This window comes from Amia ocellicauda, chromosome 18, assembly GCF_036373705.1.
Source record: "Amia ocellicauda isolate fAmiCal2 chromosome 18, fAmiCal2.hap1, whole genome shotgun sequence".
NCBI lineage: Eukaryota > Metazoa > Chordata > Actinopteri > Amiiformes > Amiidae > Amia > Amia ocellicauda.
The window spans coordinates 13,768,827-13,796,787 of NC_089867.1; the positions used below are offsets into that span (position 1 = coordinate 13,768,827).

Below are 27,961 nucleotides of genomic sequence, written 5' to 3' on the forward strand. Positions count from 1 at the left end.
TCTAAGCTGCGTGGGTATTGCTAGTGCTCAGCCTTCCTGTGTGTACATCTTTCCAGGCTGATGGTCAAGTTAAAACGAAGAACCACTTTCTTATCCATTTATAATTGAAGCAGTTCGGATTCCAGCCTATCTGAACTAAAAGTTACAATCTTTCAATCTGTATTCAGTGTGATGAACAGAAAGGGGTGGGCTTCCTTCCAGAAGATCACTTTTTTTCTCTTCTTCTTTTGCCTAAAAGGTTTTTGAAGAGCAGCACTCGTCTTTCATCTTCTCCGACCACTTACAGACTAAAGAGAATGGATTATTCATTCTAGCCATTCTGTCAGTGGCAATTTATCAATTTTAGTAACTCTGAGATAAAGACTGTATTAATTCAGTAGAACTACAAAATAGTGATAGTAAAATCCTGCTTTGAAGAAGAATGGTAGTAGTGGTTAGGGGTTTGGACTGCTGAGCACAAGGCTGTGGGTTCAATCCCAAATGGGGGGGCACTGCTGTTCTTCCTTTGTGCAAAGTGCTTTACCTAGATTGTTTCAGTGAAAAAGAAAAAAACACTTTATAAATGGGTAATCACATGTTAAAATAATGTATATTATAACAATGTGCCATGAATAAAGGTATGCACTAATAAAGAATCTGAACGTTTTAAATTCCAACATTATAATTCAAAATACAATGGTAATGATACTTCCCTTGTCATTTTAGAGATAAATAGCTATATATGTATACTCCTGTTTTGTTTATTCTGTCTAGTTTATTAAATGTGCATAGAGAGAGAGAGAGAGAGAGAGAGAGGTTTAAAATGATTGATAAGATGTAGACTCTGCAAGCTGCCTACACAGGACTTTCATACTAGGCTACGTCATTATTGGTCAAAAGTACAGCTTACCTTCTGAACCATAAATATACCATTTGCACCACCTAGAGGCTATGACAAGTAATTATCTCATCTGTACTGTGGGCGAGGCTCTTCCTTCTCCCACTTTTAAAGCTGAGGGGGAAAAAACAGCAGTATGACATTATGTGGTGATAATATATTATTGTCTTGGCGGGAATAAGAGCGCGCACAAGCCTGGCCGCTAAGCCCCGCCCACAACACTGACGCGCTGCTCGGACCCGGAAGCGCTGTCAGCCACCCGGAAGCAGTGGGTTTGTTTATGTGTGGACAACATGGCTCCCCCTAGACCGGGCAAGGGAAAGAAAGTGGTGAATCAAGAGGAGCTGCGACGTTTAATGCGAGAGAAACAAAGACAAACTGCGGACAAGAAGAAGCGCATCGAGGCACCGTTTGCCAAATATCCTTACAGACAGTGTATTTGAACAGGTGGTTTAATGTGTGCGGGGAGGTGGAGCGGGTTGCGCTGCAAGATCAGCTCGTTTCAGTGTTTTAAGCATGCAGATTAAGCCTTTTGTTTTCTTGAATGAATAGTCTAAACGTTTTTAATAGTTTCTTTTTAAACTGAATGCCACGTCTGGGGACTACACATGCGGACGATCTTCCCCGTTTTAGCTAGTCATAGATGTGTTGAGTAAGTTAATATAGTCAGTCTGTGCAGTATAGAAACATCCTGTGATGTCTTCGTCTGGTTGAAGATTTTACCTTGATAATCAGACAAGTGTCGGTACTACTGTACTTGTTGTTTATGTTGATTGCATGTCAGTGGTCCCAATGGTATGATTATGAAGAGCAGTATAAGAGCATTATTAAGAGATGTCTGTATGTGTGGATGCATGTATTGAATCGGTAATGTGCTCAGCTGCTATGTTTCAGTTGTGTTCCTCAATTCCCCTGTCCCACATATAACAGCCTGGGCCACTTAAGGTGTGTCCTCTGCAACACCCCTGTGAAGTCAGAGCTATTGTGGCAAACGCACGTCCTGGGCAGTGGACACAAAGAAGTGAGTTTCCCTTTGTGTGTAATATGTATATAGATAGAAATGAAATTTTAATTGAGATTGTTGAATAATAATGTGCAGTGATCTGGGTCTGTGAGGTCACTGTGTGAGCCATTGCCATTGCTAAAGGACAGATATGATTGTACTTGCTGTGGTGTGTTTTGTAATCACTCCAGAAAGTTGCAGAATTGAAAGCCGGTGTGAAGCCAACAGCGTCCAGTGATCCGGTCAGCCAGACTCCCACAGCTTCAATCCTCAAGAGGAAAGCGCCAGACACTGAGAGTTTAGAAGTGAAAAAAGTGAAAGGTACTGCAGTGGAGAACAGTGGAGTTTGTGCCTACCACCAATTATGTCCTTTTCTATTCCTAGGACTACTACTAAAACCCCATCCGTAAATATCTTTATATCCCAGTTGGTTTACTTAACATACTCATGTTAAATTGTTTAGTTATTTATATTCTGAACCTTAAGAAAATGTGACCCCAATTGTAAATGCATACCTGGAATAGTTCATGCTGTACAGTACACTGATGCCCCCTGCTGCTTATTTAGTGCTATGTGTTCTTAAAATAATGAAGTTGGTTGGAAATCACTTTCTAGTTTCATGAACTGAGAAATGATTCTCCTGTTTCTCTGCTGCAGCTGCTGATGGTGGTGTGAGCTCCCAGTCATCTGGGTAAGTTGTGTAACTTGATCATGAAATCCCAAATCTGTTCTTCTTGTATTACATGACTAGCTCTTGATGGATATTTAAAATGTTTGGGGGAAACCAAACTTTGAATTGTGCAATGTTAAAACAACATATTTGCAACAGGTTTTTCCACATTTCACTTTCCTGTTTTAGGCTTCCTGCAGATTTCTTTGACGGTAAAGGCGGCAAGAAAGTTCCCAGCTCTGCAGCACCGTCATCACTTGGCTTACTGACCGGTGCCTATGATAAGGACGATGATGATGAAGAACAGGAAGAGGATGCCAACAAAGAGGGTGGGGCTCCCGTCGTGCCGAAGGGGGCTGAGTTACCACTGCCTGCTGCTTCCGGACTCCCAGGAGGTACAAACAGCAGACTGTAACTTCAGATGTGAACAGCTGTTCTTCTGTTCATAATATTATGGAGCCAATGTTTATGTCTATAACCATTGCCGAAGCACATCATGAGAATCACTATTAAATGAACCAGATACTTCAATCTATACCGGTTAATTTCCATATAATGGCAATAGTGCAGTGTGCCATAATAGTAAAGATGTTTTGAGATGCTCATGACCCTCCAGGGCACACTCAGCAGATGCCGATATCTCTGCTTTGCCTCTCAATTATAGAAGGAGAAGGAGGGAGTAAATTAATCCTGGCAATCCAGTATTTTTAGATGTTTAATCTGGGATTAATGTTTAGTTTTAGAGGTCACTTGTAAATAAAAAATACATTGGGTGTAGTTAATTAAAAAGTAATCTAATCAGGAATCGTAAAGTGGTGATAATTACTGACAAAGAATAGATGCTGTGATATCAAAATCAACTGCCAGTGCACTGCTGATAATTCATCTCTTTGAACAATGATTATTCATGTGTCTGACAAGAAGAAAGGAAATGTACATTACTTTTTACTTGATTCATTTCCAATTAATGATATGATATGTCAAATAAATTTATCAAATGTCTTTTTGTTTCAGATTTTTTCGACAGCAGCATTCCTCCAGTCCCCATTGTTTCCCATTCAGGCTCTATTCCAAAGCCAGATGAGCAAGAAAAACCCGTCGAAAAGTAAGGTTTGACCACATTAGAAACTTAACTCATTGGTTAAGATGAAAAATAATACAGAAATGTAAAAATGTTCATTTGGATAATAAGTTTAAATGTACATACTCGTCAAATATTATACTTCTGAACTGTGTGTGTCTTTAGTTGACCAAATATGAATGCTGGGTTTGTGAATGACAACTTGAATATTATATAAACCGCATGATCCTGCAATTGTACAATAGATGGCTGTGTAAATAAATGGCAAGTACATCACAGAAAGCCTCATTCTGTTTCCACAGGAAGGATAACACCGCAGAAGCTTTACCAGAGGGATTTTTTGATGATCCAGTGAGAGATGCTAAGGTAAAAATAATAAGAAAGGCTTATCAGTGTAATCCCATATCACATACTTTTTACCTTTACCTGGTTAAATTAACAAGGTATATTTGTACAGTTCTCACAGGCGACACACATAAATATATGTAGAAACATCAGACTTTGCAAAAGCTTTTTTCTTTCTCTTGGAAAACATAAGGCAATCATACAATCACTTATACTGAAATATCTTCAGCACTGAGCCTTATATGATCCCAGCATTTATTATTCTCTATCAAAGCAGTATATGAAATAATGTAATTCATAATATTCTATGGCCTGTGTTTGTTCCAGGTGCGCAAAGTTGATGCACCCAAGGACCAAATGGACAAAGAGTGGGAGGAGTTTCAGAAGGAGATGCGCCAGGTTAATAATGTAAGTTCTGGCAGGTCCTCGTCTTTATTTTGTCCTTTCACAGTGGTCAGGAAATTAAAAAAACATGTTAGTGTTTATTTATTGTATTAAATTCTATCAAACAACATTTTGCAGGAACACAAAACCAGGTTACCAGAATAGGAGCTCGACTGCAGGAATACAATTAGCAAATGTTATAAAATCAAGAAACTGGAGGATAATGATGTATATCTCAACCTACAACAAGAACAGAAATGGCCTTTAAAATATGTAGCACACATCTTCACATGTTCTGTCACATGCCTCGGTGATGTTATAGCATGTAATGGTGAACGTTTGTAGGCACTTTGTTGTGCTTTCTGGATATTAAATTGATGCTTGTGAATGAAATGCATCCCATGTTTTTTGTTTCTTCTCTTTAGGCTTCAGAAGCCATCGTAGCAGAGGACGACGAGGAGGGGCGCTTAGACCGGCAAATTGGGGAGATTGATGAGCAAATGTGAGTAAACGGCACATTGTAGGGCCTAAAACAACATTATATACAGCAGATGAGAAAAGATCTTCAAAACAGAGATCTTGAACCTTTTACTGTTTAAAAAAATCTACCTATGGAAAGTAAAAATGATCTGTGTTTAATTGGCTGCAAAAACATATTCAGAAGTACAGGACTATATCAATGGTATAGCAGCTATTAAAGTCAGTTGTAGTGTTTTGGGAGGGGTTCGAGGGTACCTTCACATGGTCCTGCCATCCAATGTCTTGCGTTCCGGATTTTCAGAGAGTGCTACCGGCGAGTTGAGCAGCTGAGAGACAAACAGGACATCATAAAGGAGGAGCTGAGGAGGAAGATGGATACGGAGCCGGAGCACAGCACCGAGGAGATGAACAGCGAGGAAGAGGAGGAGGAACTCATGGACCTGTTGTCAGGGGACTGGAGAGCAAAAGGGGCTCTTGTGTAGCGATCGGTGCTCACCAGGCCGAGTCCCCATCGCCACTCTGTGAAAAGCAACCGCAGAGTGACAGCGCAGAGGGCCGGCGCTGCCCTTTATCGCCATTTCAGCCGATTCTCCGAGATGCAGACAAGTGTGGAATAAAACCGTCATCATACATACCTTGTATTTTCTACGAGTGACTGTTAGTAGGCCGTGCTTTTCCTAACGTTCCTTAAAACCCGGTTTATCCATTCATCATGTGTAGAAGACTCCTGTCAATATGACATTAAAACAGTTTTTTGTGAAGATGTTTGACTATTTTCAAGTATTTTGTCCTGATAAATGCTTTTTGAGGAAGTTTAGCTGAGAAGATATGATTTTGTGAATATAGTATAATTGTTTATATAACAAGTCAGTTTCTACGTGACCGATTGCTTCTCTGAATCCTGTCCTGATGATTATTTTTATTCAAAGTGCATTGCCATTAAAGGTTATTTTTAGCAAGTATGCCACAATTATTACCCACCTTATAAACTACAATTAGATTTTCATACTTCCCTGTCTTCATCTTTTAGTCAGTAATTATTGCGCTATGGCAGACAAACGAGGACAAAACAAGATTAATTTCAATGTGAAGCAATAAAATGTTATAAAAAGAAATCTACACGTGCGGTTGATTTTTCCAGATCTGGACTGATTCTTCCTCTGAAAAATGATGGTTAATTAGTTGTAAATGATGTTATTCAAACCTGATTTAACACGTAACGGTTTGGCATTTTCGTTGAGGTGCCAACAGGACCTCTGCAGACAGGGCTCTGTGGTTGATGTCCTGACACATTCCTGCTCTTTTCCACTGGATACTCTGTCTTCCTAATGAACATCACGCTGGGAAACGCATGGCCCTATTTTGACAGCAGACATTAAGGATGCGTAACAATGATGCGTTGATTGTATCTCTGACCTTTTACTTTCCATCACTGGAGATCCTCTGCTGTAAGGCAAGGCTTGGGGACCTGAGGGCATGAAGGGCATTTTACATTTTTGTTAATAATTTATCCAGCTCCTATTGGGATGTCTTTGCAGTCTAGAAGCCTCATAATCAAGCAGCAAGTGACTCCCCAGCATTCAGCCATTTTAACTCCAACAGATCCATCTCCCTTGGTGATCTTTGGAATTTGCAAAAGGTAGCAATTTAAAGCCAACTCTGCCTTCCATCCCAATGCTACCGTTTAACCAAGTCAGTTTTGTTGAGTTTGTCTTGTTGTTTGTCAGAGCTCCATGGGCAAATCCTTGGAGCTTGTCAATTTCAGCTGTGCTTCTGAAATACAGGTAGGGCTTAAGACAATAAGTATAATTGTTAATGATATAGCTTCGGTGATGGCAAACAGTCAATTTATTAATGTAGCAAGAGTCCTTCAGAAACCGTATGGTGTTTTCCTCTGGGGTGGAAAGGATGACATTGAGATTGACTTCAGTATGCAGATAAATCTGGACACTGTCTCTCCCATGACTGTTCAGTGCATCAAATAGCATCGTTAAACACTTCTAATGAAGTTGGGTAGAAAGGTTTAGGGGCGATTACATCTTTTGCATTAAAAACCAATCTACCTGAAAATGATTTTTCAATACCTGCGGGTCCTGATGCATTTCAAGCTAGAAATTGTTTTTGAATGGCTTATCCTATTTATTTCTATTATTCCTATTATTTATTTTCTGGCTTTAAAAAAAAACAAAACATGGTATGCAATTATGTCTGCTGGCCTTATATGAATATATAATATAATCAGCAGCAGCATTATTAGTCTATATCAATCCACTGCTGGGTGAAGTCTCCCCGTAATGTTTCCACTTGTTTTGATCAATAGCTTCTCGTTTCCGTGTCACATCTGCAATTTTTTTTTTCATCTTCCCATCTCATATGTGGTCGTCTTCCAGGTCATTTTTCATCTCTTGGGATCCATTTGATAGCTTCATTTGTCCATCTTTGATCTGTTCTTGCAGTGTGTCTGGCTCATTGCCATTTTAACATTTTCACTCTTTCAATTTTATATGTTATATAGGAGTATATGTATTAGTCTCACCTTAAAATTCACAAAAGAAGTAAAAAGCTGGGGAATAATTATATTCTTAAGGACTTGTTAACCATGAATACCCATCTCCTCCAGTAGCCTCTCTTGTTCGTGATACGTTTTCAGGTGGGAATGTATGCATTCTGTGTCTTTTAGAGCCTTAGCAAGTAATGCAATAAAAATACAGCAGAAAAAAATGACGGAACATCTACAGACTGAGATACATAACACTGGATTGAGATTTATTAAGCTTATCAATTTTTACAGCACAGCTGTACAAGTACTTGAAAGATCCCTGAAGCTCATTAAGATATCATGTGTTTATAGCATAGATAACAATACAAGTTTAATACAAAAGTGATGTAGGCATTTTCTCCTGGAATCGGCTGCAAATTGACAAGCACTTTCTGTGTACGTGTATGCAAATTGGTCCGTACATTGTTTCATAAATAAATACTAGACTTGAATCTCGATGCTTTAGAAAAAAATAAAAAATAAAAATAAAAGAGACAACAAACAATTTATCAGGAATCCTTTACTTATAAAAAGCTATTATTTAATTTACCTCAGTAACGTATATATAGTTGAATACAATGAATTGAAGCACTAAGCGCTCATGCTTTTACACAGACGAGAATGAGCATGAACATCAACTAAAATAAAGGAAACAAAATTAAACAAGAGTCCTTGCTTAACCGTGTATGAACCACAGACTGTTAAATCGGTACAGTGATGAAGCAACACAAGAGTTAGGAAGCACATTGGTTCAGAGTTAAAAGAAGGAGGGAGTATACGAAAGTCATCGTTGTTGTGGTCTGTGTGTTTTGTTCTATAAATGGTGGGAATTCCTCTGTAGTGTATAGTCCATAGGAATCATTGTCACATGGGGCTTTGGAATTGTCCTGTCAGGTGACTAATGCACTAGTGCAAGATGGATTATATTACAGAGATCCCAGGCCAGTAACTTCTGAAGACAGCCTAAAATTAGGAACAAATCAGAAAGGAAACAAAAAAGCAGAACACTTCTTACCATTAAAAATATCACTTAAATAACAATCAACAAATTACATCATTTTGCAGACGTTTGTTTACAATAGTACTCTTTTAAAATGATTCAAACATAAGTTACAATGTTCTGGAACATTTTACAGCAGTAAAGTTCTAGGGCTGTTAAATACTTGAGGTAACTTTGACATTATTTTCAGTTTTATTTTCCTTCCGTTATATATACAAACAGACAGACATACAAAAAAATAAAAACAAACCAAAAAACACGTATTTTAAAGTGTGTGCAATACCGTAAGAATGGCAGTACTACAAACCATTTGACAAATTTAGTGCAATCTCACTAAAAATAGTCCAAGTGGTGAAATGCGTTTAGGATATACAGCAAAGGTGACTAATACTGAAAAGAAACATAGCCCTATGAATGAAACATTGTATGATATTCTCTTTTTGTTGTCGTTTAGAAAGTATTGCATTTGCATTGTTTTAGTTCTCAATTTCCACTCAAAAAAGCACTAGATAATACATTCCATTCAGTTGTAAAGCTCTGCGTCTACTGAGTGCAATGCAAATGGAGATGGCAAGCTAGTCAAGAATGTCGCATTCAACAGGAGTCAGTGAAACAGTATGACATCATCAGGTGCAATGCAAAACAAAAATGGTGAATGGGACACACAAAAAAAGAAGGAACAAAAAAAAAGGAAACACACTTTAAAAAATTACTTCCAACAGCTCTGGACCAGACATTAAATACTTTGATTTGACTTCACACTTTTTTCCTTTACACTTTTTCTTAAAGGCAGCTTTCATCACTCCTGGGTTGGAATTTCACTTCTGGTTTCGACGAGGCAGTTTGTTTAAAGCAACTCCTCTGTATTTTACTTTACATTTCAATCACAAATATATTTTTTCAATGGAAATCCTGTTTATGTGTCTATTTCATTCATTTGGTTGTTTATTTATTTTCTTACATCCCAGAAGTCACTGAACTGCTCCGTGTGTGTTTTCACATTCCCCATGTGCATACTTTACTATGGGCATAAATATATATATATATATATATATATATATATATATATATATATATATATACAATACTCACTGATGGATTTTATGTTGGCTTGTTGTTAATAATATTTCCAATACTTAGACTACCAGTAATAATTAGCTGAAATCACATTAGTCTCAGTTTTAAAGAAACTGAACTGTGACACTATTTACATTATATTAAACTAAAACATTACCTTTAAACGAAAGCAAATCTTTTCTCTTTTCAGACGTTTGACTAAACATGTACATTACCTTGAAAACCATCTGCTAGTTGTATCATTATTATAATTATTGGTAATATTCAACAAATATCAACAAATTCCCTCCCCATTTGTGAATATAAGTTTCAAAACATACTGCACTTTGAATAAAGAATAACTTTCAGTCATATGCCTGGTTCTGCCTACTCTTTTTCTTTTCTCAAGGGTCACATGATGCATTTGCTTCAATACGTATAATTATACTTTCAACCTAATAACTTTGGGGGTGGGTGGGTGTGTGTGTGTGTGGGGGGGGAAGCAAAAGCAAAAACTAATTAATTTATATTTTCCAAAATTAAATTCCTGACCCTAATGAAGTTCTATGACGTAAATGATTGGTGTAACTAAAATATAAATCATTATTGCAGCCTATATCTATGGGAGAACAATTGTTGAATTGATAACAACCCTCCTCATATGTTTAAAACATGTCAAACAAGCCCAAGGTCTCTTACCATAGTTTCCTGTTAATACAGTAAGAAAGTATGTATGTAAATAAGTAAGTAACAAAAACAACAACTGATCATTGAGTAACACATTACATTAATTAAGGAATAATAATAATGTAAGGAATAATTACTTAGGTATCTATATATATATATATAGTATTTACACTGTACCTTGTGTATAGTTACAATTTAAGTAATGTGTAATTACATTTCATGTTAAGTAATTACACATGCAGATGTGTATTAATTTAATACAGTAGTTATACATTACTTACATTGTAAATAGGTGAAAGTACAATTTACAGAATACTCTATAGTACACAGGTAATTACTCAGTACTTAATACCACAAAATTGCCTAATCCATGTTATGTGTTACTATTGGTTGCCATCTGCAGTCTTAGATGATGCCATATAGTGGAGCGAGGAGCCGGGGAGGGTGAGCCATGCGTGCCAAATAAACACAAAGAGGAGGAGACTGACCATGCAGCTGAGGGGGTGTCCAGTGCTGACTTAGTATTGATCTAAATGTCCAGTACGTTTGAAAATAGGTTGTGCAATTAATGTGATTAATTAAATACAAATCAATACAACAAAATTAACACCCCCGAACATAGCATTATATTCAGGATGGACTGTTCAACTTAAGGATTGTTGATTAGCGTCTTTAAATTGATATTAAGACTCACTAATAATAATAATAATAATAATAATAATAATAATAATAATGTTGATGATCCTTCTATGTGTTCAGTTAAAATTTAAGTTAAAAAGTTAAAAATAAGTAAATAAGTAAAATTTAATCATACATAAAAGTAGCATATCTTATGTAGCAGATAGCTTAATTATAAATATTATAAATTAGAGCATGGGTTAAATTATAAGGGATACACCACCGAGACACTGATTGTATTTAATAGACATTTAAAAAACTGCCTCAATGTAAATCTTGAAATTTAATGGAAAGGTTTGAAATATTTCCATTAGCCAGGGGCAGTGGCAGTGTTTCTGTGCACCGATGCTCTGGCCTGTTCAGCGCACAGTGTAATGAAGAGTGAATACAGAACTTCACATTGCCACTGGGTTACACATGCCAGTGTGTTTTTCATGTTAATGTCTTGTATTCTTTCATTTCACAAACATGGAGTCTATTATAAATCCTTTTCAATGACCTACACTTCCACACAGCTGCAGATTTAAACACCACGGAGATCCGCGTGTGGCAGCGTACCCATGGGGAAGGACAACAAGAGGCCGTCTCACTAATTAATGCTGCAAACTTTCCGTTTCATCTTCTTTAAGAAACGTTGCAAGAGTGAAACTCCTTCAGGTTAAAATGAATACATAAATAAATCCAATGCAACAGTGGAAGGAGTTAAGATTTAAAAGTGGAGCAGACTGAGAGTGAGCTTTGTTGCTGTTGGAAATAATTATTTCAGTTTTGTTAGGTCACAAAGAAGAATGGAAGACAGTTGGAGGTGCAAACATGTATAAACCAGCAGGTTGCCTGTTTTTGTTTTGATTTGTTTTGCTTTTTTTTCTTATTTTCTTATTTTTTAAAAAAAGAAGAGAAAGGAAAAGGAAAAGAAAAGAAAGTTGTATGTCTATTTTATAATTTTATATTTTATATACTATTATAATACTCAAGAATCTTGAGTAAACTTGTAAAGGAAAAAAGAAAAAGAAAAGAAAAGAAATAAAACCCTTGCATTCTTTCATCTTTTCTCAATACGGAGCAAACTTCTGGCGATCAGATTTCTTAACCCCGGTCGTCGTTGGGATTTTAGTGGTATAAGCAGATAAACTCCCCGTGGCCCCCGTGGCGGCCGCGGCATTTAACGCCAGGAGTGGGACAGTTTTCATGCCAAGCAGACTGGAGACAGGAACGGCATAGTGGGTGGTCGGTAAAGTCGGTAAGGGGGGAGGGGAATTGACGTTAACCGCGGCAGACGCTGCTGCTGCAGCTGCCAGGACAGCCATAGAGGTAGGGGTGGAGGTAGGGGTGGCAGACTGAGAGAGGTTCATGTTGAGGTCAACAGGGTTCGAGACGGAAGCGGTCTGGGTGCTGACTTTAGCCATCTCTAAGCTGCAAACGAAGAGAGGAAGAGGAACAGAAGAGGTGGGGTTTGGGAGGTTCAGCCAAGGAACGAGGGAGGGAGGGAGGGAGGAAGGGAGCAAACACAGAGGGAGGGATTAGATTGGTCAACACAGGGGTTACACAGGCAGAAGGGGAGAGAAAGAGAAAAAGAGAAAAAAAGGGAAAAATGAGGGTCAGAGGGGGAACATGTTATGTGTTAAAGAAGAGAAGTAACAAAAGGGTTTTTCATGATTTGATGATGAAAACATTAATAAAAAATAACTACAAAGCCGCTTATTAAGAAGTAAAAAAAAAAAAAAAAAGGTTTGGCTTTCTTTTTTTTTTTTTTTTACACTGATGAAATAAACAAATCTAAGGAAATGGCAAGACGACAGACAAGCAAACGTAAACAAAATATTCAAAAAAGGGAAAAGAAAAAATAACTTAAAATGATGTTTACTCCCCAGTGCTAAACACTTTGCAGTGCACTCTGTTGTTCAGGGACCACCATCAGCTATAGATCCACTCTATTGTGTAGAGCAATCAGAACCATTTGATTTTGGCTTTTTATCTCTCATTCATAACAAATTAGCGACCATTATAAACCCAACTGTACAGCACAGTAGTGTACGCCTTTCTTCCAAGTCAGCGCCAATGAACATGTGTATTTAATGGTTAGTTTTCGGTGAAACTGTCTTATCTGTTCATGTAGCAGGATGTATCATTTTTGTACTCATACCCACACCTGGCACAGTAATTAAACAGAAAACCTACCTGGTGTCACAGAAATTCAAAATAATACACGCATTTTAACACCATAATCATAAAAAAGAACATGATACAGCTGTTGTTGTAGTTTTTTTCTAAAAACACACCTGAAAAAACACTTTCCCCAGATGTAACATATTCGGTGTGAGAATCTGTGCCATTAAGATAGCATGGACCTAAACAAAGGCACACTGTTTATTAGGTTTCTCAGCTGTGGAACTGTTTCCGTGAAGCTGAAGAAAAAAACATTGGAAGCTTGAAAACTGAATTCAGGCAGAGCTGCACCCAGACCACACAAACTGTTGCAATCTGGGTTTGCTGCTGTCACAGTTGCTTTTATTCCTTCCAGACAAATAGTGCAAAGAGCAGATAAGTGGAGAAGGCTAAATGAACACAGCCCACACATTAATGCAGAAAGCAGTCATTAACATACAGTACATTTATAGAGCTGTTTAGGCAGGCTGTCACTGTTTTGACTTAAGGCAAACAGCAAATCGTAGGAAGTTTCTTAAAGCTTGTAGCTTTCATTTTCACTCTACAATTTATATCTGTGCCAGAGATGAGTACACATCAAATTTATGACTGTTTCTATAATTCATTCCTCATAAACATGTTCACTTCCAGAAGCTATTGCTAATTCATAAACATGTCAAACCCTACTTGGAATTTTAAGTCACACATTTGACTGTATTCAAATTCGCATATCATATGCAAAGATTAGTTCTGTCTTGTTCTAATAGGATACAAAAGCACAGAACAGAGTGTAAGCCAACCGATGTAATTTTTAAAAGCACTAATTTTGCCTACCTCCCAAAAAAAAGAAGGAATATCTGGGTAACTCAGTTTTCAGAAGCCCAGTCATTTAAATGCATTTCTTAACAGAATAATAATTAAAGGAATACAATAAACTACAGCTTTGTAATGTAACGTCTACATCAAAACTTACAGAAGTGTACGCTGTCCATCTTGCCTTAGTGGACACTGGAACATGAAATATGAAATACGGAATGAGACCCTATGAAGCAATCAGCTGGATTTATTGTTTTCTTTCACTGGTGGTACCTGCGAAGTTACCATCTTTGCATCTAAACAGATCTTGAAATGTGTTGCCTAAGCATCAGTGACTTTGGAAGCACCTTGAAACACATTGACAGCAGTGAGTGAGGGATGTTTCTCTGATTTCGAGAGACGGAGGTGAGCAGGATTAAAAGAGGAGTCTTACCTGGCGTTAATGAGGTACTGTGCTAAGCTGATGTTTGCCGGGGATCCTGTGATTGTAACCTGTCTTTCCGCCGAGCCTTCAATTGCATTGGCGATCTTGATCTGCGCACCGGACATCTGCCTGATCTCGTTAATCTTACTGCCTTGTCTGCCGATAATGCAGCCAATTAACTGGTTCGAGAGAGAACAGGGCAAGGAGTTGCTAACATGGACAGAGGAAGCTGGAGGCTGTGTCATCTTTCGTTCATGCTACTACAGCTCAGTCAACATTGGAGCACGTCTTGATTTTAACTTGTTAGCTTGTCATGATGCATTTACTAAGTTTCTTTTGAGAAACCCCAACAAGTCAAGCCTAGGTTAGGTGTGCTGGTATTGTAAATATTTCCTGTTGTATCTTGTATAATTTTCTTCACAGTTGTACTCACAAAACCAGAAATCTGCTAAATCTGGTCTGTTAGTGTGATTAACTGTGAAAGATAAACTGCTACCATTGTCACCTACAAACACAATCCATTTATAATGCACAGCCACACTACTGCTGATAGACATGAAGTGCAAACCACCATTCTATTGAAGACAGAAGAAGACTTACATCGTTTGGGATTGTTAGCTCGTGAGAACTAGTAGGAGTGGTGGCGTCCAGTCCTGTAGCAGGGAGAGGGAAAGGTATTATCAGCCCGGGCTCCTTCAGAGAACCCAACGTTACTATACACACTGATTCAGTCTGAGAGGCAAAAAAACAGGGGGTGGGGAGGTGGGGATGGAGGGAGGACGGGAAGGAGGTGAACTGGAAAGTGAAAGAAAGAATGATAAACAAACAGTAGGAAGGGGAGCAAGGCTGGTAAGGAAAGGAATTGCGATGGAAGAAAATCAAAGCATGTGCCTTTTCTATAAAAAAAGATACAGGTTGTAAAGTGTCTGGGAAGGAGGGAGGGAGGGAGGGAGGGAAGGGAAGGGAGACTGATTAAATTATTGTTTGTTAATTGTTAATCTAATACAGAAAAAAACAAATATTCTAGAAGTCTGAGGCTGCGGACTGGCTTTAATTAATGCATTAAAGAAAAATCAGTAGAGTGAAGAGGTAGTTCACAGGTCTAGGAGTAAATGATTAATTATTAAAAAAGCAGTTAAAGGTATATCTAGTGAAATTAAAAAGCAAAACAACAAATAAATAAACAAATAAACAAATAAATAAACACAAATAAAAATGGATAAAGCACCAAGAAAAAACGAGGAGTTTGTACATATGTATGTTGGTAAATAAATGAATGAATGATCAAACAAACAGGTTAATAAATAAATCTATAACACAAAATGACTAAAACAAATAAATAAACACAAAAAGGAAAACAAGGCTACAGTGGAGCCATTATGTTTCAGCCGATCACAGAGAAAACAAATATTATATCTGACTGCTGCAGATCTGACCACATTGTAGCTTTGTCTTAACTGTGTGCCTACAGTGTGTTGTACATAGCTTATAGGCCCAGAAGTGGCCTTTATCAAGATTAGTCAGATAGGACTGACGCAGATCCTATTAAGACATGTTCCATTGCAATGTCTAAGAACAGAATTACCCGGAGGAGAGCAGGACAGTTGTGATAATATTCCTTCTGTGTTCTGGTAAAGATAGACTTTGCAGCCGACTGGTTGCTTGGACGCCATCTCTTTATGTAGAAAAATGAACAACTTTACCACAGATTGTTTTTTGTGCAGCACATTGCACATTAAACTGGTTGCATGATCGCAGAAGACGTCAAAATAAGCTGGTACTATTCAATGTGATTAAAGTATTACACTTACTTGAAAACTCCTAAGAAAACAGCATATTATATATTAATATGTTCTTGTAAAACCAATATACTTGAATAGAATGTAGAAATTAACTACCGCAAACTTGTACACACTTATAAAATTCAACAAATGGATGAATGTAAGAAGTAAATACTAAACAACAAACCAAAGTATATTCGTACCTTCCTACTGAAATCTTTCACAACTTTCCAAATACACACCATACTGAGATAAATGTACATGTACACACCCATAAAGCAAATGTCAAAATAACAAACTAAATGAAAAAAAAAAATCAAATAAAAGAAAATCAAAGCCAGCTTTGTTAAGATTGAACAGAAAAGGAGATGGTCATTGAGCACATTTAATAAAATGGTGTAATGACCATGAGGAAAAAAGAGGTGGAAAGAAGGACTTCCCAGGGAGTCTTGGGTACGTACCAGGGAAGGCAGGATTGTTCTGCCCAAGGGGAGTAAAGGGGGTATGCTGCATAGCCAACTGGTGAAGCTTGGTCAACTGCAGGGCAGGATGGGAAATTAGAACTAACCAATCAAATGGAATTATTTCAGAGTAAAGACAACCATATTACACTGCTTTTCTCTTCGCTTTCTTTTACTACAAAGTTAAAGGGATTAATACAAGTATTATTATTGTTGTTGTTGATTTTGATATACTGCAAATATATATGTAAATATATATTTATTGTTATATTTTTTATTCTTGACAACATGCAAGTCTACTCTCAGGTATATGTTACTACACATTCAAAGCTAACAAATTAAGGACAAAAAGGTTAGAATAATGATTGTCTAGTTATTCATACTCAGATTAGTTTCCCTTTGTTTTGTGTATTGAATTATTAATTGTGGTTTTGTGAAACACTGCTAACCACCACCATGCATGGATGGGTCCCATACTGGATCAGTTTTCTAGCTGTGTTATTGTACAAGGTGTGCAAGCTGCAATGTTAGCTATTGTTCTAGTAATGGTTATAGGTATTAAAATTATGAATAGTATTACTTTTTAATGATTATTGTTAATCTATGCTATCATTAGGAATCTAGGAGCTTGAATGAGGCAGGAGGCAACAGCTGCCCAGAATAGGTGGGGAGGTAGAAACAGTGATATGCAGGAGCAGGACTCACATCTGGATGAGGAATAGCATACTGCCCCTGAATTGTGAAGGTCTGCAAGACACAAGGGAAAGCAATGCATGGAAGATTAGTAACCCATCGTGAAGTGTGCCCCATGCACAACAAACGATACAATCACAAAAAGCGCAATAAATACGTTTGGATTAGTGCACAATTGAACACAGGACAAGTAAGCAGAGGTTGGAAGTCAATGCATGCGTTTAGTATAGTTTTTCCTCTACAAATAGAGGAAACGATTCTCTATAGCTGTTTCATTCTAGTTTTATATGAGTTGTTTTTAATATTTGTATTATTTGTATTGATGAAACCAAAACAGGTAAAAAAAAAAAAATAGAGGTGTGAATTCTGCCATCAATCTTTATCCCTCAGTAACCACAGTATAATAGTAAAATTGATAATAATAATAATAATAATAATAATAATAATAATAATAATAATAATGTTTTCCACATGTGACAGTTACATAGTGTAATAAAAAAACACATCACAGCTAGCTAATTGAACTCTTCTTGAAAGGATGAGGTGAACCTTAAACTGTGCAGCACTATCATTTAATTTAACTCCTCTTTATAAATGAATCCTATGTTGCATTTGAGATCTAATATTAGAATAAAGTGAAGACACTTTGAAAAACATGTAAACAGGCCATTGTTTCTCAATATTATACTGTTGTTGCTGCGGTTGCTGTAGTACCTACGTTCTGTAGATAGGGGTCACCAAAAGCACATGCAGTTACATAAACGAGGTGAAAAAAAGGAAAAGTTGGCAACAGAAGAGGGCTCCATTAGTCTCTGTTAAATACAGAAGTGCTTAATCTCAACCACACGGCCCCTGTGCCAAGGTTCACTGCTGTAGTGACTCAGTAGTCATGTCAGACAAACGCAGTGCAGACCAAGGAGGTTGTAGTATACTACACACCTGATTATTAAAATACTGCAGTATTTTAGTCTCTACAAATGTCACTCAACTACATTCACAAAACAAATCGAAATGCATTTATTCCCCCCCCTCCGAAAAGAACAAGAGCTCCATCTTGTCCCGGAAATGTACTTTTCTTAGGTATTGTGAATGATCGCAGTGAGTGAACAGAAAAACGAGTGAAAAAATGCAGTGTTATGAAACACTGGATTCACTGAAAACTAACTTTGTTTACTTCTATTTGTATGGTATTTATCACTCTTGGGATCTCACACTTCCTCCCATTGATTCAGACTCGTTATTAACCTAGCACTGTGCCCTTACTTAAGCTTATTTAACCAGCTCCTTCAATACCATGACGCAATTTGCTGCACTTATACTCCATTTATAAACTAAGATTTATCTAACTAATTCTTCTCCAAATCAAAACAGTGACATGAATCTTGCTGAAATCATTTAAAACATTAGATCTGTGATTTCCCTGAGGGAGAGTACTTTTATTTTTCCTCTGATTAAAACTCCTGGCTTAATACCCAGCGCCGTATACCAATAATTTGTTAATTGGAGCACAAAATCTCATCTTGAATGCAACTGGAGATCGGGGCTTTGCGTCATCTTTATTTCTAAATGTATTCTCTGCTGCTTGATGTTCAAAAGCACACACTCCGAGGGACGTGCGATCGCTGCTGTCACGAAGCAGGGGACACTGATGCTTATTCCCTTTAATACGTGACAACAAAGCTTAATAATCAGTGGTGCCCGACTACATTGCAGACATGCATAGTTATCCACAGAACCTAAATTAAATGGGATTATGCATTTGCTCTGTAGCTTGGCCAATGTCTAAGCCTGTTTTCTCTGTAGTTTTTTTTATATTATTAGGGCACAGCTTACTGTCCTACATCCCTGTATCAGACGTGTCCAAAGAGTTTTGTTCATGGAAGTTTAGCTTTAGTCCTCTTTACATGGCTGATGTTACATTGAAAACAAAACAAACCAAAAAACATGACCAGAGTAAGTTGTGCTCATATTTTCTTCTGCATAAACCGGTTTACAGTTAGACTAATTGATTTCAAATGGCAATGAGGTCTGGCACTGCTTGTGTCCACTCATCACTGAATAGACAAATACACACTCTAAACTGGCTGAGATGGCTGAAAAAAATAAATAGACCTGCTGTTTTCAGGAAGTCTTGCTCCATGCCTCAGTACTGCTGCCTTTCAGAGTCATCGCTATACCTGTAGTGACCAGTGCTTGACTGTGCTGTGCAGTGCAATATCTTGATTACTTGACCTTCTTTAGTAAAACGTCTAGTGTCTGTGAGATTAGTGTCTACAATCAAGACTATGATGACATCACAAATCAAGCCTACTCTAGTTTTGCACGAGAGTATTAAAGAGAACTGTAATGAAATTCTGGAAGAACAACCAGAGCAGATGGTATTATCACCTCTGTTTACTCAGCTGAGCCCGGGATTTGAGATTCGTTTCATTCCTAGTTGTATTGTATTTGAATGTTTTCCCAAGTGAGTTCTGAAATCTGATTTACAGCAGAGGCACGTGGCTGCCAGATTTATTAGTGCATCGCAAATGACTGATTCACCAGTATCCAGGGTTCTTTCACTGATGTTTGATTTTCATTGTTTTTGTATTCTCACCCCTCAGGAAACAACCATATTTATGTTTTTAGAGCTATACATATAGTATTTTGTTAAATATAGTTATAATTTTCACATTATATAGGTATTGTTCCCCTTATAATAAAAAGTTGAATAATAAGTAAATTCAATGATACAGAGAACATTTGTTAATAACTTTACTTTTTAAGAATGTTTTTGTCCCCCTTATATAAATATACATTAGAAACATATCCAGGTAATTGTGGAATTGCACTTCATACATGTTTGATTGTCACTGAGAAATGTCTTTTGGAATACTTGAAACACTCCAACTGAAAAGGATAGAATGAGTAAACGGTGACATAAACTATATTACATTTTATAAACAGGATACCGGTATATCAGTGGGTACACTCTAAACCCTAACAAACTGAGCTTACTTCCAAAAATGAAGGAAACATATCTACTAAAAATAAATAAAGTTATGCAAATGCAATTGTTCAGAGCTGTATGTGTACTAAACTTGAACTTGTACTAGAATCAAATATGCCGCATGTCTAAAAGTTTGTGAAGCCAGAAGTATCCTCAGCCACTCTTTTAAGTGTTAGACACGGACGTGTTAGGGTTTACAATGTATCTTTCTGCTGTTATAATTATGAATCTTAAATAAGTACCTTGGGGCCTGCTGACCAGAGCTCAGGCACATCCTGGTGATTCAAAAGAAAATAAAATTAGAAAAAAAAAAAAAGGACACCCTACCAGCTCACATAATGAGGAACATGAGACGACACATTTCAGGTGCAAGAATGTGTACAAATCTCGCTAGAGAAAACAATAATAATAAACGTTTTCGCCCTGAATCCAGTCAGGAACAATAACCATCTCTGGATGGTTTGAGAGCTACTTGACAAAAAATAATGGTAATTGTAGTCTTATTCTGTTCTATTCTGCTCTCACACCTAGTCATGAATATACTTCCAAGGCAGTAAGCAGAAGAAATAGTAGCAATGAGAGTCAGAACATGTATCAAGTATTGCAGTGAAATTAATGTTTTGCAGTAATCAAGCCTTAACATGCTGTTTCTCTTAATTTTCCATTGAATATTCAGAGTATGTCTAGATGTTTTATGCTTTTGCTTGTTAAATGTTTTGAAGATACAATCAATTGCATAAGCATCACCTCTTTATTCAAAATAAATAACAAAATAAGAAAACCAATGAAAAACATGTCTGCCAGGCAGTTAGCTGGTTGTTAGTTTCCTCTTTGTAGAAGAGAAACAAATGAAGGTTAAACTAAGCATAAATTTGACGTAATCATGCCCACAAACAAGCTGTGTAAAGGAGAGGGATGGAGCAGGGTCACTCACGGGTGCTGGCTGTGGTTGTGCCAGGACAGTATGGTTCCCTGCGGACGCCAAGATAGTGTCTGCTCTGACCTGGCCACCCGCGAAGATGATGGGGGCTGACGCTGGTTTGGGACGGTATGGGATGGTGGCACCTTTGGGCGGAGACTAGACACGAAGAGCAAACATGGCAACAGAGGATATTTAGTCCGCAGCACACTGATACTTGAACTTTAAACTCCTTACCATTAACTCCAAAACATCACACAACAAAACTTTTAAATGCTGTTAAATGCTGAATTCCTCACCTCTAACATCACCACACATATCTGCTTCACACACTGGATGATGGCGTCGGGGGTGCCTGAGATAGTGACGGCTCTCTCTGTGGAGTTCGGAAGCATATCTCCCGCTACTTGTACCTGAGCCCCTGTGGTCTGTTTAGGAACAAGAAGTCAGTGCATTAACAAGTGGAAAGACAGACACACACACAGCTTCTGCATGTTTATAACGAAACAAAAGCTGCATGAAATCAGTAGGCACTTTCTCATTGTTTCTTCAGGTTATCATGAGGAGCGTGTACCCCAACTTCAGGAAATACCGATTCCAATAATGGGCTTCTATTACAAATATTATCGTAAATCCACAGGTAAATATCTTTATAATACTGAAAAATATACCAGACAACTGTATGAAACTCTTGGACCATTTTAGAAGAGCATTCTGTGTGTCTGTGACATTCACAACAGAGCATTTTGCGCTCCAGAACATATGTGGGTGTTCCAAGGCACGGTGGAATTCGTCAGTGTGTTCTAATACCTCCCATGTGTGTGTGTGATCAGATTTGACAATAGCGGCCATTCGTCCCGCCCTCTGAGGTATTTCCTTTGGGTCCCTGGGGCTACAGCCCCCGAGTGTACCAGCCCTGGAAGCAGCTATCACTTTGAGTTTCCTCATGCTCGGCTGAATGGCAGCCGCCGGGGCACGAGGCTAAACAGACAGTGTTGCCCCATCTGCCGGTGCAGTGACTCAGCTGGCTCGGGGAAGGGCTGTTGGGGTTGAATATCCTCCCCTTCCCCATGCATAGAGAGGCTCAAATCACATGTGGAGCAATGTTCGTTTCAGCTACTGTGCTTTTCTCCCAACACTCGTTACTATTAATACCTTAAAGTATTGCCAAAACATTTCAACAAAAAACAAGAAACTCACACGCACACGAAGGCAAGGCAATTATTATTATTATTATTATTATTATTATTATTATTATTATTATTATTATTATTATTATTATTATTATGTAGCTATTAGAATAGGGTGTCTTGCAACGTGATCTGTCCTTTATAATAGGCTAGTATAATTCTATATTCCATTCAGGCTGAATTGTGTAGAGGAGGCGAGAACGAGAAACAACCAGGAGATACTAAGGGAAGGGCAAAGGGTCATTTAGTCCCCTTCTCTCATTTATCGTGTCTGTATTAATAAGACATGAACTGGAAATCAGGCAAATTAGATCAAACATACAATCAGTTCAAGTACATTCAGAGAATATTCAGGAACACTGTAAAAGTATTATTATTATTATTATTATTATAAACTTTGGCTTGATGATCCCTTGTGTGAGATTTAATAGTGATAATTTCAATGGTCCTCACATTCCATTAAAGTTTTCAGGAGAGAGACAGAGACAGACAGACAGACAGAGAGAGGGGGTAAAAACAGTAAAAAAGGGCTTTACCTCTCTGATCTCCTTTATCTTGGACCCTCCTTTTCCTATTAATGAGCCACACTGGCTTGCCGGGACCACCAGCCTCAGGGTCACGGGGGGCTTACTTGTCACCGTGCTGTTTGTCATTGAAGCGTTTATGTCCTGTAATAACAAAGTCAATAAGAGTTAACGAGGGATTTGTCACCCTGCTTAACACCTAATCCCCTGCACAGAGATCCGGGATCAGAGTGAGGTTTCCAGCCAGGACCGAATATCTTAATTTAGGCCTGGAACCTTAACTTTGTATTTATCTGGTTTGAAATTATTATTATTATCCTGACTGATGACTGTTTCATTGCGATAGCAGCCTCTTTCCTGTGTCTGCAGATCCATTTAACATGAGATCTGTTTTTAGGGTTCATATACTTCTGTGTAGAACTATAGATACTTTTTAAGGATAATGCCTTAGTGGGTATGAGGAGGTGGTGAGGTGATAAAACATTGATTGTAATTCATATTTAGTGTTGTTTTATTGTACTTAATGTTCCAGTCTTGTTACAATATTTCGCCTTCAAATTGTATTGTCAGATTTACTAAATGTTCTATCAAAATGTTATACCTTCATATTTATATACCATGCCACTTATCTGTGTGTGTATGTATTTCATATGTGCATAATTTTGATACAATTTTGAAAGTATGTAAATTGTAAATTCAATCTCCACTCTGTTCTCTCCTCTTCATGCTAAATGAGGGTAAATGTCTTTGAATACAAAAGGTCTCCCAGCCAGAACAGAGATTTACTGACCTCTTCAAACTTCAGTGCTATCATGGAAAAGGCTTTGAAAATGGCATCTGTGGGGCCTGTGATTGTGACAATCCTCTCTGGGCAGGACCCTTCTGAAATGTTGATTCGAGCGCCGCTCTGGAGAAAAGGAGAGAGAAAGAGTTAGGGTCAGCTTTGATTCCTCTCACAGTGCTTTTAAACAAGACAAGGCACTCAAAAGCATTTGTATGAATAAGAAATATAATGGCACAACCCGTCATGTTATTATGATTATTATTATGACTGAGTACAATGCCAGCTCATTTAATCTGATTTGTTTCTTAACACTTTCAATGGCAAGTGTGGTTTCAGTGTAGCGCACTCACAGTGTTAAGGGAACATTACACTGATTCATGCAAACTGAGTGACTCTCCTTTCATTTTGTTAGCACGATAATAACTGCTATTAAACACACACACACACACACTCACACTCACACACACTCACACTCACACTCACACACACACACACAAACAGACAACCTTTGGATATCATGCGAATCCTATTTATTCAGGTGCTATTTTTGTAATTTGGGATACAAATTACTACATGGCATTACTAAGCAACACATTCCCCTCTCAGAGTATAATAGCTTTTCTAAATTAAGCATTTTGATTAATCAATGCACAATGCATGTTTGCCTATTTAAAAGTAATTGCCATTGTCTAACAACTGTGCTTATATGTCTCCGTTCTCACATCATTGGCCATAATTGTCCCTGCACGATGTCACAGACTTGCATCAAAATTCACTCTACAAGAGCTGCAACAGGCACGGTTTTATTTTATTTTATTTTATTTCTAATTGCTGTGGCTTCCAATTTACTTGCATGAATGATTAAATGCTCTAAGCTGTTCCTCTGCTGTGATCTGACATAAAAAATATAAAACAGGAGTCTAGATCTAGTATGAAACTAAATATGTCATTGTAAATTACATTACAATACAACAAAGCTAAAAACTTACCTCTTCCCTCATCTTTTTGACTGTTTCTCCCTTCTAAAAAAAAAAAAAATGAACAGCAGTTAATAATAATTATTTTAAATAACATCAAAAAAGTATTTTTGAAGAAGAAGAGGAGGAGGAGGAAGAAGAAGAAAAAAGAAAACAGACCTACCTTCCCAATTATACTGCCAACTTCCTGAGGACAAAAAAAAAAAAAAAAAAACACAATAAGAACAAATAAATACATGCATTGATCAAGGAATGTGTTATGGATAAACTCATTCTACAGCTTCAGGTCTTCACCTAATTTCCATGCATGGCAATTTTGATAAAACCATTTATTACCACAGAATTATGTTTCCCCACTAAACCTGAACTGAACCAGAGCCATTCAGGGGTCAATGGAAGAGTGTGCCAGTGAACTGCATATGTATGTGATGCTTAGTCATAGGTTTTTTATTAGATCTAATGCCTGTGACAGCCTATGTGACTGCAGCTTGTAGATAAACAAAATAATTTCCAAATGTATCCCAAGTAACTCACACGGATTTCATAGAGCAAGTGTTTAGTACAGTATAATTTAGAAACAGGCAACATTTTCTCACGGTGGCACATCTGCATGCTTCACCATGCTTCCTTGGTGTTGTTTAACACTTTAGTCTTGGGGCTGTTCTGGACCTTGTCTTTAATCTGACTGTGACATGCTTCAGATATGGGAAATTAAAATATGCGGTAGAGTTTGTAAACCTTCTCAAATCAGTTTTAATAATGGCACAAATATATGAAAATCACTGCAAAAGGAAGACTGGCCGTATTTTAAAGCTACATATTGTGTTGCACAGTAGTACTGATCAAATTGGTATCTACAGGATTACTCAACCACTTTCTTGAATTAAACCCAACATGCTTGTATATATATATATATATATATATATATATATATATATATATATATATATATATATACAGTACTGTGCAAAAGTTTTAGGCAGGTGTGAACAAATGCTGTAAAGTAAGAATGTTTTCAAAAATAGACGTGAACAGATTATATTTATCAATTAACTAAATGCAAAGTGAGTGAACAGAAGAAAAATCTACCTCAAATTTGGTGTGACAACCCTATGCCTTCAAAACAGCATCAATTCTTCTAGGTAAACTTTTTGAAGGAACTCGGCAGGTAGGTTGGCCCAAACATCTTGGAGAACTAACCACAGTTCTTCTGTGGATTTAGGCAGCCTCAGCTGCTTCTCTCTCTTCAAGTAATCCAAGACAGACTCGATGATGTTGAGAGCCATTTTTCTGCATCCCAGTTCCTGTGTTTTCATGCATAGTTGAGTCGCTTGGCGTTGTTGCCACGTCGGAAGTATGGCTTTCTGGCCGCAAGTCTTCCATGAAGGCCACTTCTGACCAGACTTCTCCAGACAGTAGATGAGTGTACCAGGGTTACACTGTTTTCTGCCAATTCTGAGCTGATGGCACTGCTGGACATCTTCCGATTGCAAAGCGAAGTAAGCATGATGTGTGTTTCATCTGCTGCAGTAAGTTTCCTTGGCCGACCACTGCGTCTACGGTCCTCAACGTTGCCCGTTTATTTGTGCTTCTTCAAAAGAGCTTGGACAGCACATCTGGAAACCTCTGTCTGCCTTGATATTTCTGCCTGGGAGAGACCTTGCTGCTGCAGTAGAACTACCTCCTGTCTTGTTGCTGTGCTCAGTCTTGCCATGGTGTCTTCAGCAACCTCACCTTGTTAGCTGAGTTTGGCTGTTCCTCACCCAGTTTTATTCCTCCTACACAGCAGTTTCTGTTTCAGTTAATGATTGTGTTTCAACCTACATACTGAATTGATGATCATTAGCACCAGTTTGGTATAATTGTTTAATCATACACCTGACTATATGCCTACAAAATCCCTGACTGTGTGCAAGTGTACCTAGAAGAATTGATGCTGTTTTGAAGGCAAAGGGTGGTCACACCAAATTCTTAATTTACATCATTTTTTCACACCTGCCTAAAACTTTTGCACAGTACTATATATAGAGATTATCTATATATCTCACAATCTTGACACCTATAGTTAGACCGACAGTATGTCAGTCTGAAAATGCTGTCCTGAATCATTTCACCCTTCCTCCAGTAACGGAAACATTATAGGTTACTAAAGGAACCTGGGTCAGCTCGACAGACCTCTCGGTCTTTACAGCAGCGTATCAGGTGCTCAGCAGACCAGTCTTGCTTGAATCTGCTTCTTAAGAGCGTCCCAGTGGAGGACAATCAGAGGAATGCACAGCCCAGTCATCACACTTCAACACCTCTGGCCTGGCTCTCACTTTTCCACATGGCTGTGCTCTGTAGTTATCTTTAAAGTTGAGAATACTACCTAATGGTCTGGGGATTTTGTAATTTCCATGGGAACTCAGTGAACACAATTTTCTAACAAAGTTGACCATAGGGCATTGTGAGCGGCCCCTACTGCCTGATTAATCTACTGAGGTTCCTTGACACTCTCTCCCTCTCTCTCTCTCTCTCTCTATATATATATATATATATATATATATATATATATGCATATATACTTATGTTTAGAGTTTTAAGATTTACCCTCTCTCTCTGTTATTTTTTCCTAAAAGCATATAGACAGTGCCTTGCAAAAGTGTTCAGACCCCTGACCAATTCTCTCATATTGCTGAATTACAAATGGTATGCTGGAATTTCATTCTAATTGATATTTTATTTTAAAACACTGAAACTCAAAATAAATTATTGTAAGGTGATATTGGTGCCATGTTGGGAAATATAAGAAAAAGAAAAATACTTGCCTAGGTATTCCATCCCCACACATTAATATTTGGTAGAGCCACCTTTTGCTGCAACAACAGCTTTAAGTCTGTTGGGGTAGGTATGTAACAGCTTTGCACACAGAGTCAGAGTGTTTTTGGCCCATTCTTCTTGGCAGATCTGCTCCAGGTTGTTCGGGTTGGTTGGATGACGCTTGTGGACCGCAATTATAATATCGTGCCACAGATTCTCAATGGGATTGAGATCTGGACAGGACTGGGCCACTGTAGGACATTTACCTTTTTGTTCTGGAACCACTCCATAGTTACTTTGTACTTGTGCTTGGGATCATTGTCCTGCTGAAAGGTGAATTTCCTTCAAAGCTTCAGTTTTTTAGTGGACTGAAGCAGGTTCTCTTGCAGTATTTCCCTTGATTTTGTTTAATCTGTTTTCATTCAATTTTAACAAGATGCCCAGTCTCTCCTAACGAGAAGCATCCCCACAGCATGATGCTGCCACCACCATACTTCACTGTAGGGATGGTGTGTCTTGAGGCATGGGCAGTGTTAGGTTTGTGCCACACACAGTGCTTTGAGTTTGGGCCAAAAAGCTCTATCTTGGTCTCATCTAACTACAAAACCTTTTCCCACATCGCAGCTGGGTCACTCTCATGCTTTCTGGCAAACTCCAGA

The 27,961-nt window shown here is 37.9% G+C and overlaps 2 protein-coding genes across 12 annotated transcripts in view; one reads left to right on the plus strand and one right to left on the minus strand.

The window, feature by feature from the left end:
• Positions 1-1,119: 1,119 nt before the first annotated feature.
• On the plus strand, positions 1,120-5,955 carry znf830 (zinc finger protein 830). Its single transcript, XM_066691006.1, has 10 exons — positions 1,120-1,295; positions 1,799-1,898; positions 2,072-2,201; positions 2,538-2,571; positions 2,740-2,945; positions 3,565-3,655; positions 3,934-3,997; positions 4,304-4,384; positions 4,786-4,862; positions 5,142-5,955. The coding sequence occupies exons 1-10, from the start codon at positions 1,171-1,173 to the stop codon at positions 5,320-5,322; spliced, it is 1,089 nt and encodes a 362-aa protein (XP_066547103.1). The 5' UTR covers positions 1,120-1,170; the 3' UTR covers positions 5,323-5,955.
• A 1,630-nt stretch (positions 5,956-7,585) lies between these two features.
• Positions 7,586-27,961, minus strand: part of LOC136713659 (poly(rC)-binding protein 3) — a 180,572-nt gene continuing 160,196 nt past the window's right edge. For 3 of the 11 annotated variants that reach the window (XM_066690836.1, XM_066690840.1, XM_066690841.1), the window contains 13 exons: positions 24,667-24,690; positions 24,516-24,548; positions 23,533-23,649; positions 22,755-22,886; positions 21,328-21,456; positions 21,044-21,187; positions 20,352-20,384; positions 17,133-17,174; positions 16,428-16,503; positions 15,771-15,860; positions 14,786-14,838; positions 14,195-14,364; positions 9,468-12,213 (listed from right to left, as the gene is read on the minus strand). In XM_066690836.1, coding sequence (XP_066546933.1) covers positions 11,853-12,213; positions 14,195-14,364; positions 14,786-14,838; positions 15,771-15,860; positions 16,428-16,503; positions 17,133-17,174; positions 20,352-20,384; positions 21,044-21,187; positions 21,328-21,456; positions 22,755-22,886; positions 23,533-23,649; positions 24,516-24,548; positions 24,667-24,690 — 1,404 coding nt within the window. In that variant the 3' untranslated portion in view covers positions 9,468-11,852. Of the gene's footprint in view, positions 8,343-9,467; positions 12,214-14,194; positions 14,365-14,785; positions 14,839-15,770; positions 15,861-16,427; positions 16,504-17,132; positions 17,175-20,351; positions 20,385-21,043; positions 21,188-21,327; positions 21,457-22,754; positions 22,887-23,532; positions 23,650-24,515; positions 24,549-24,666; positions 24,691-27,961 lie in introns of those variants that run through there. The other 8 variants (XM_066690842.1, XM_066690843.1, XM_066690837.1 and 5 more) reach the window with 8 other exon arrangements.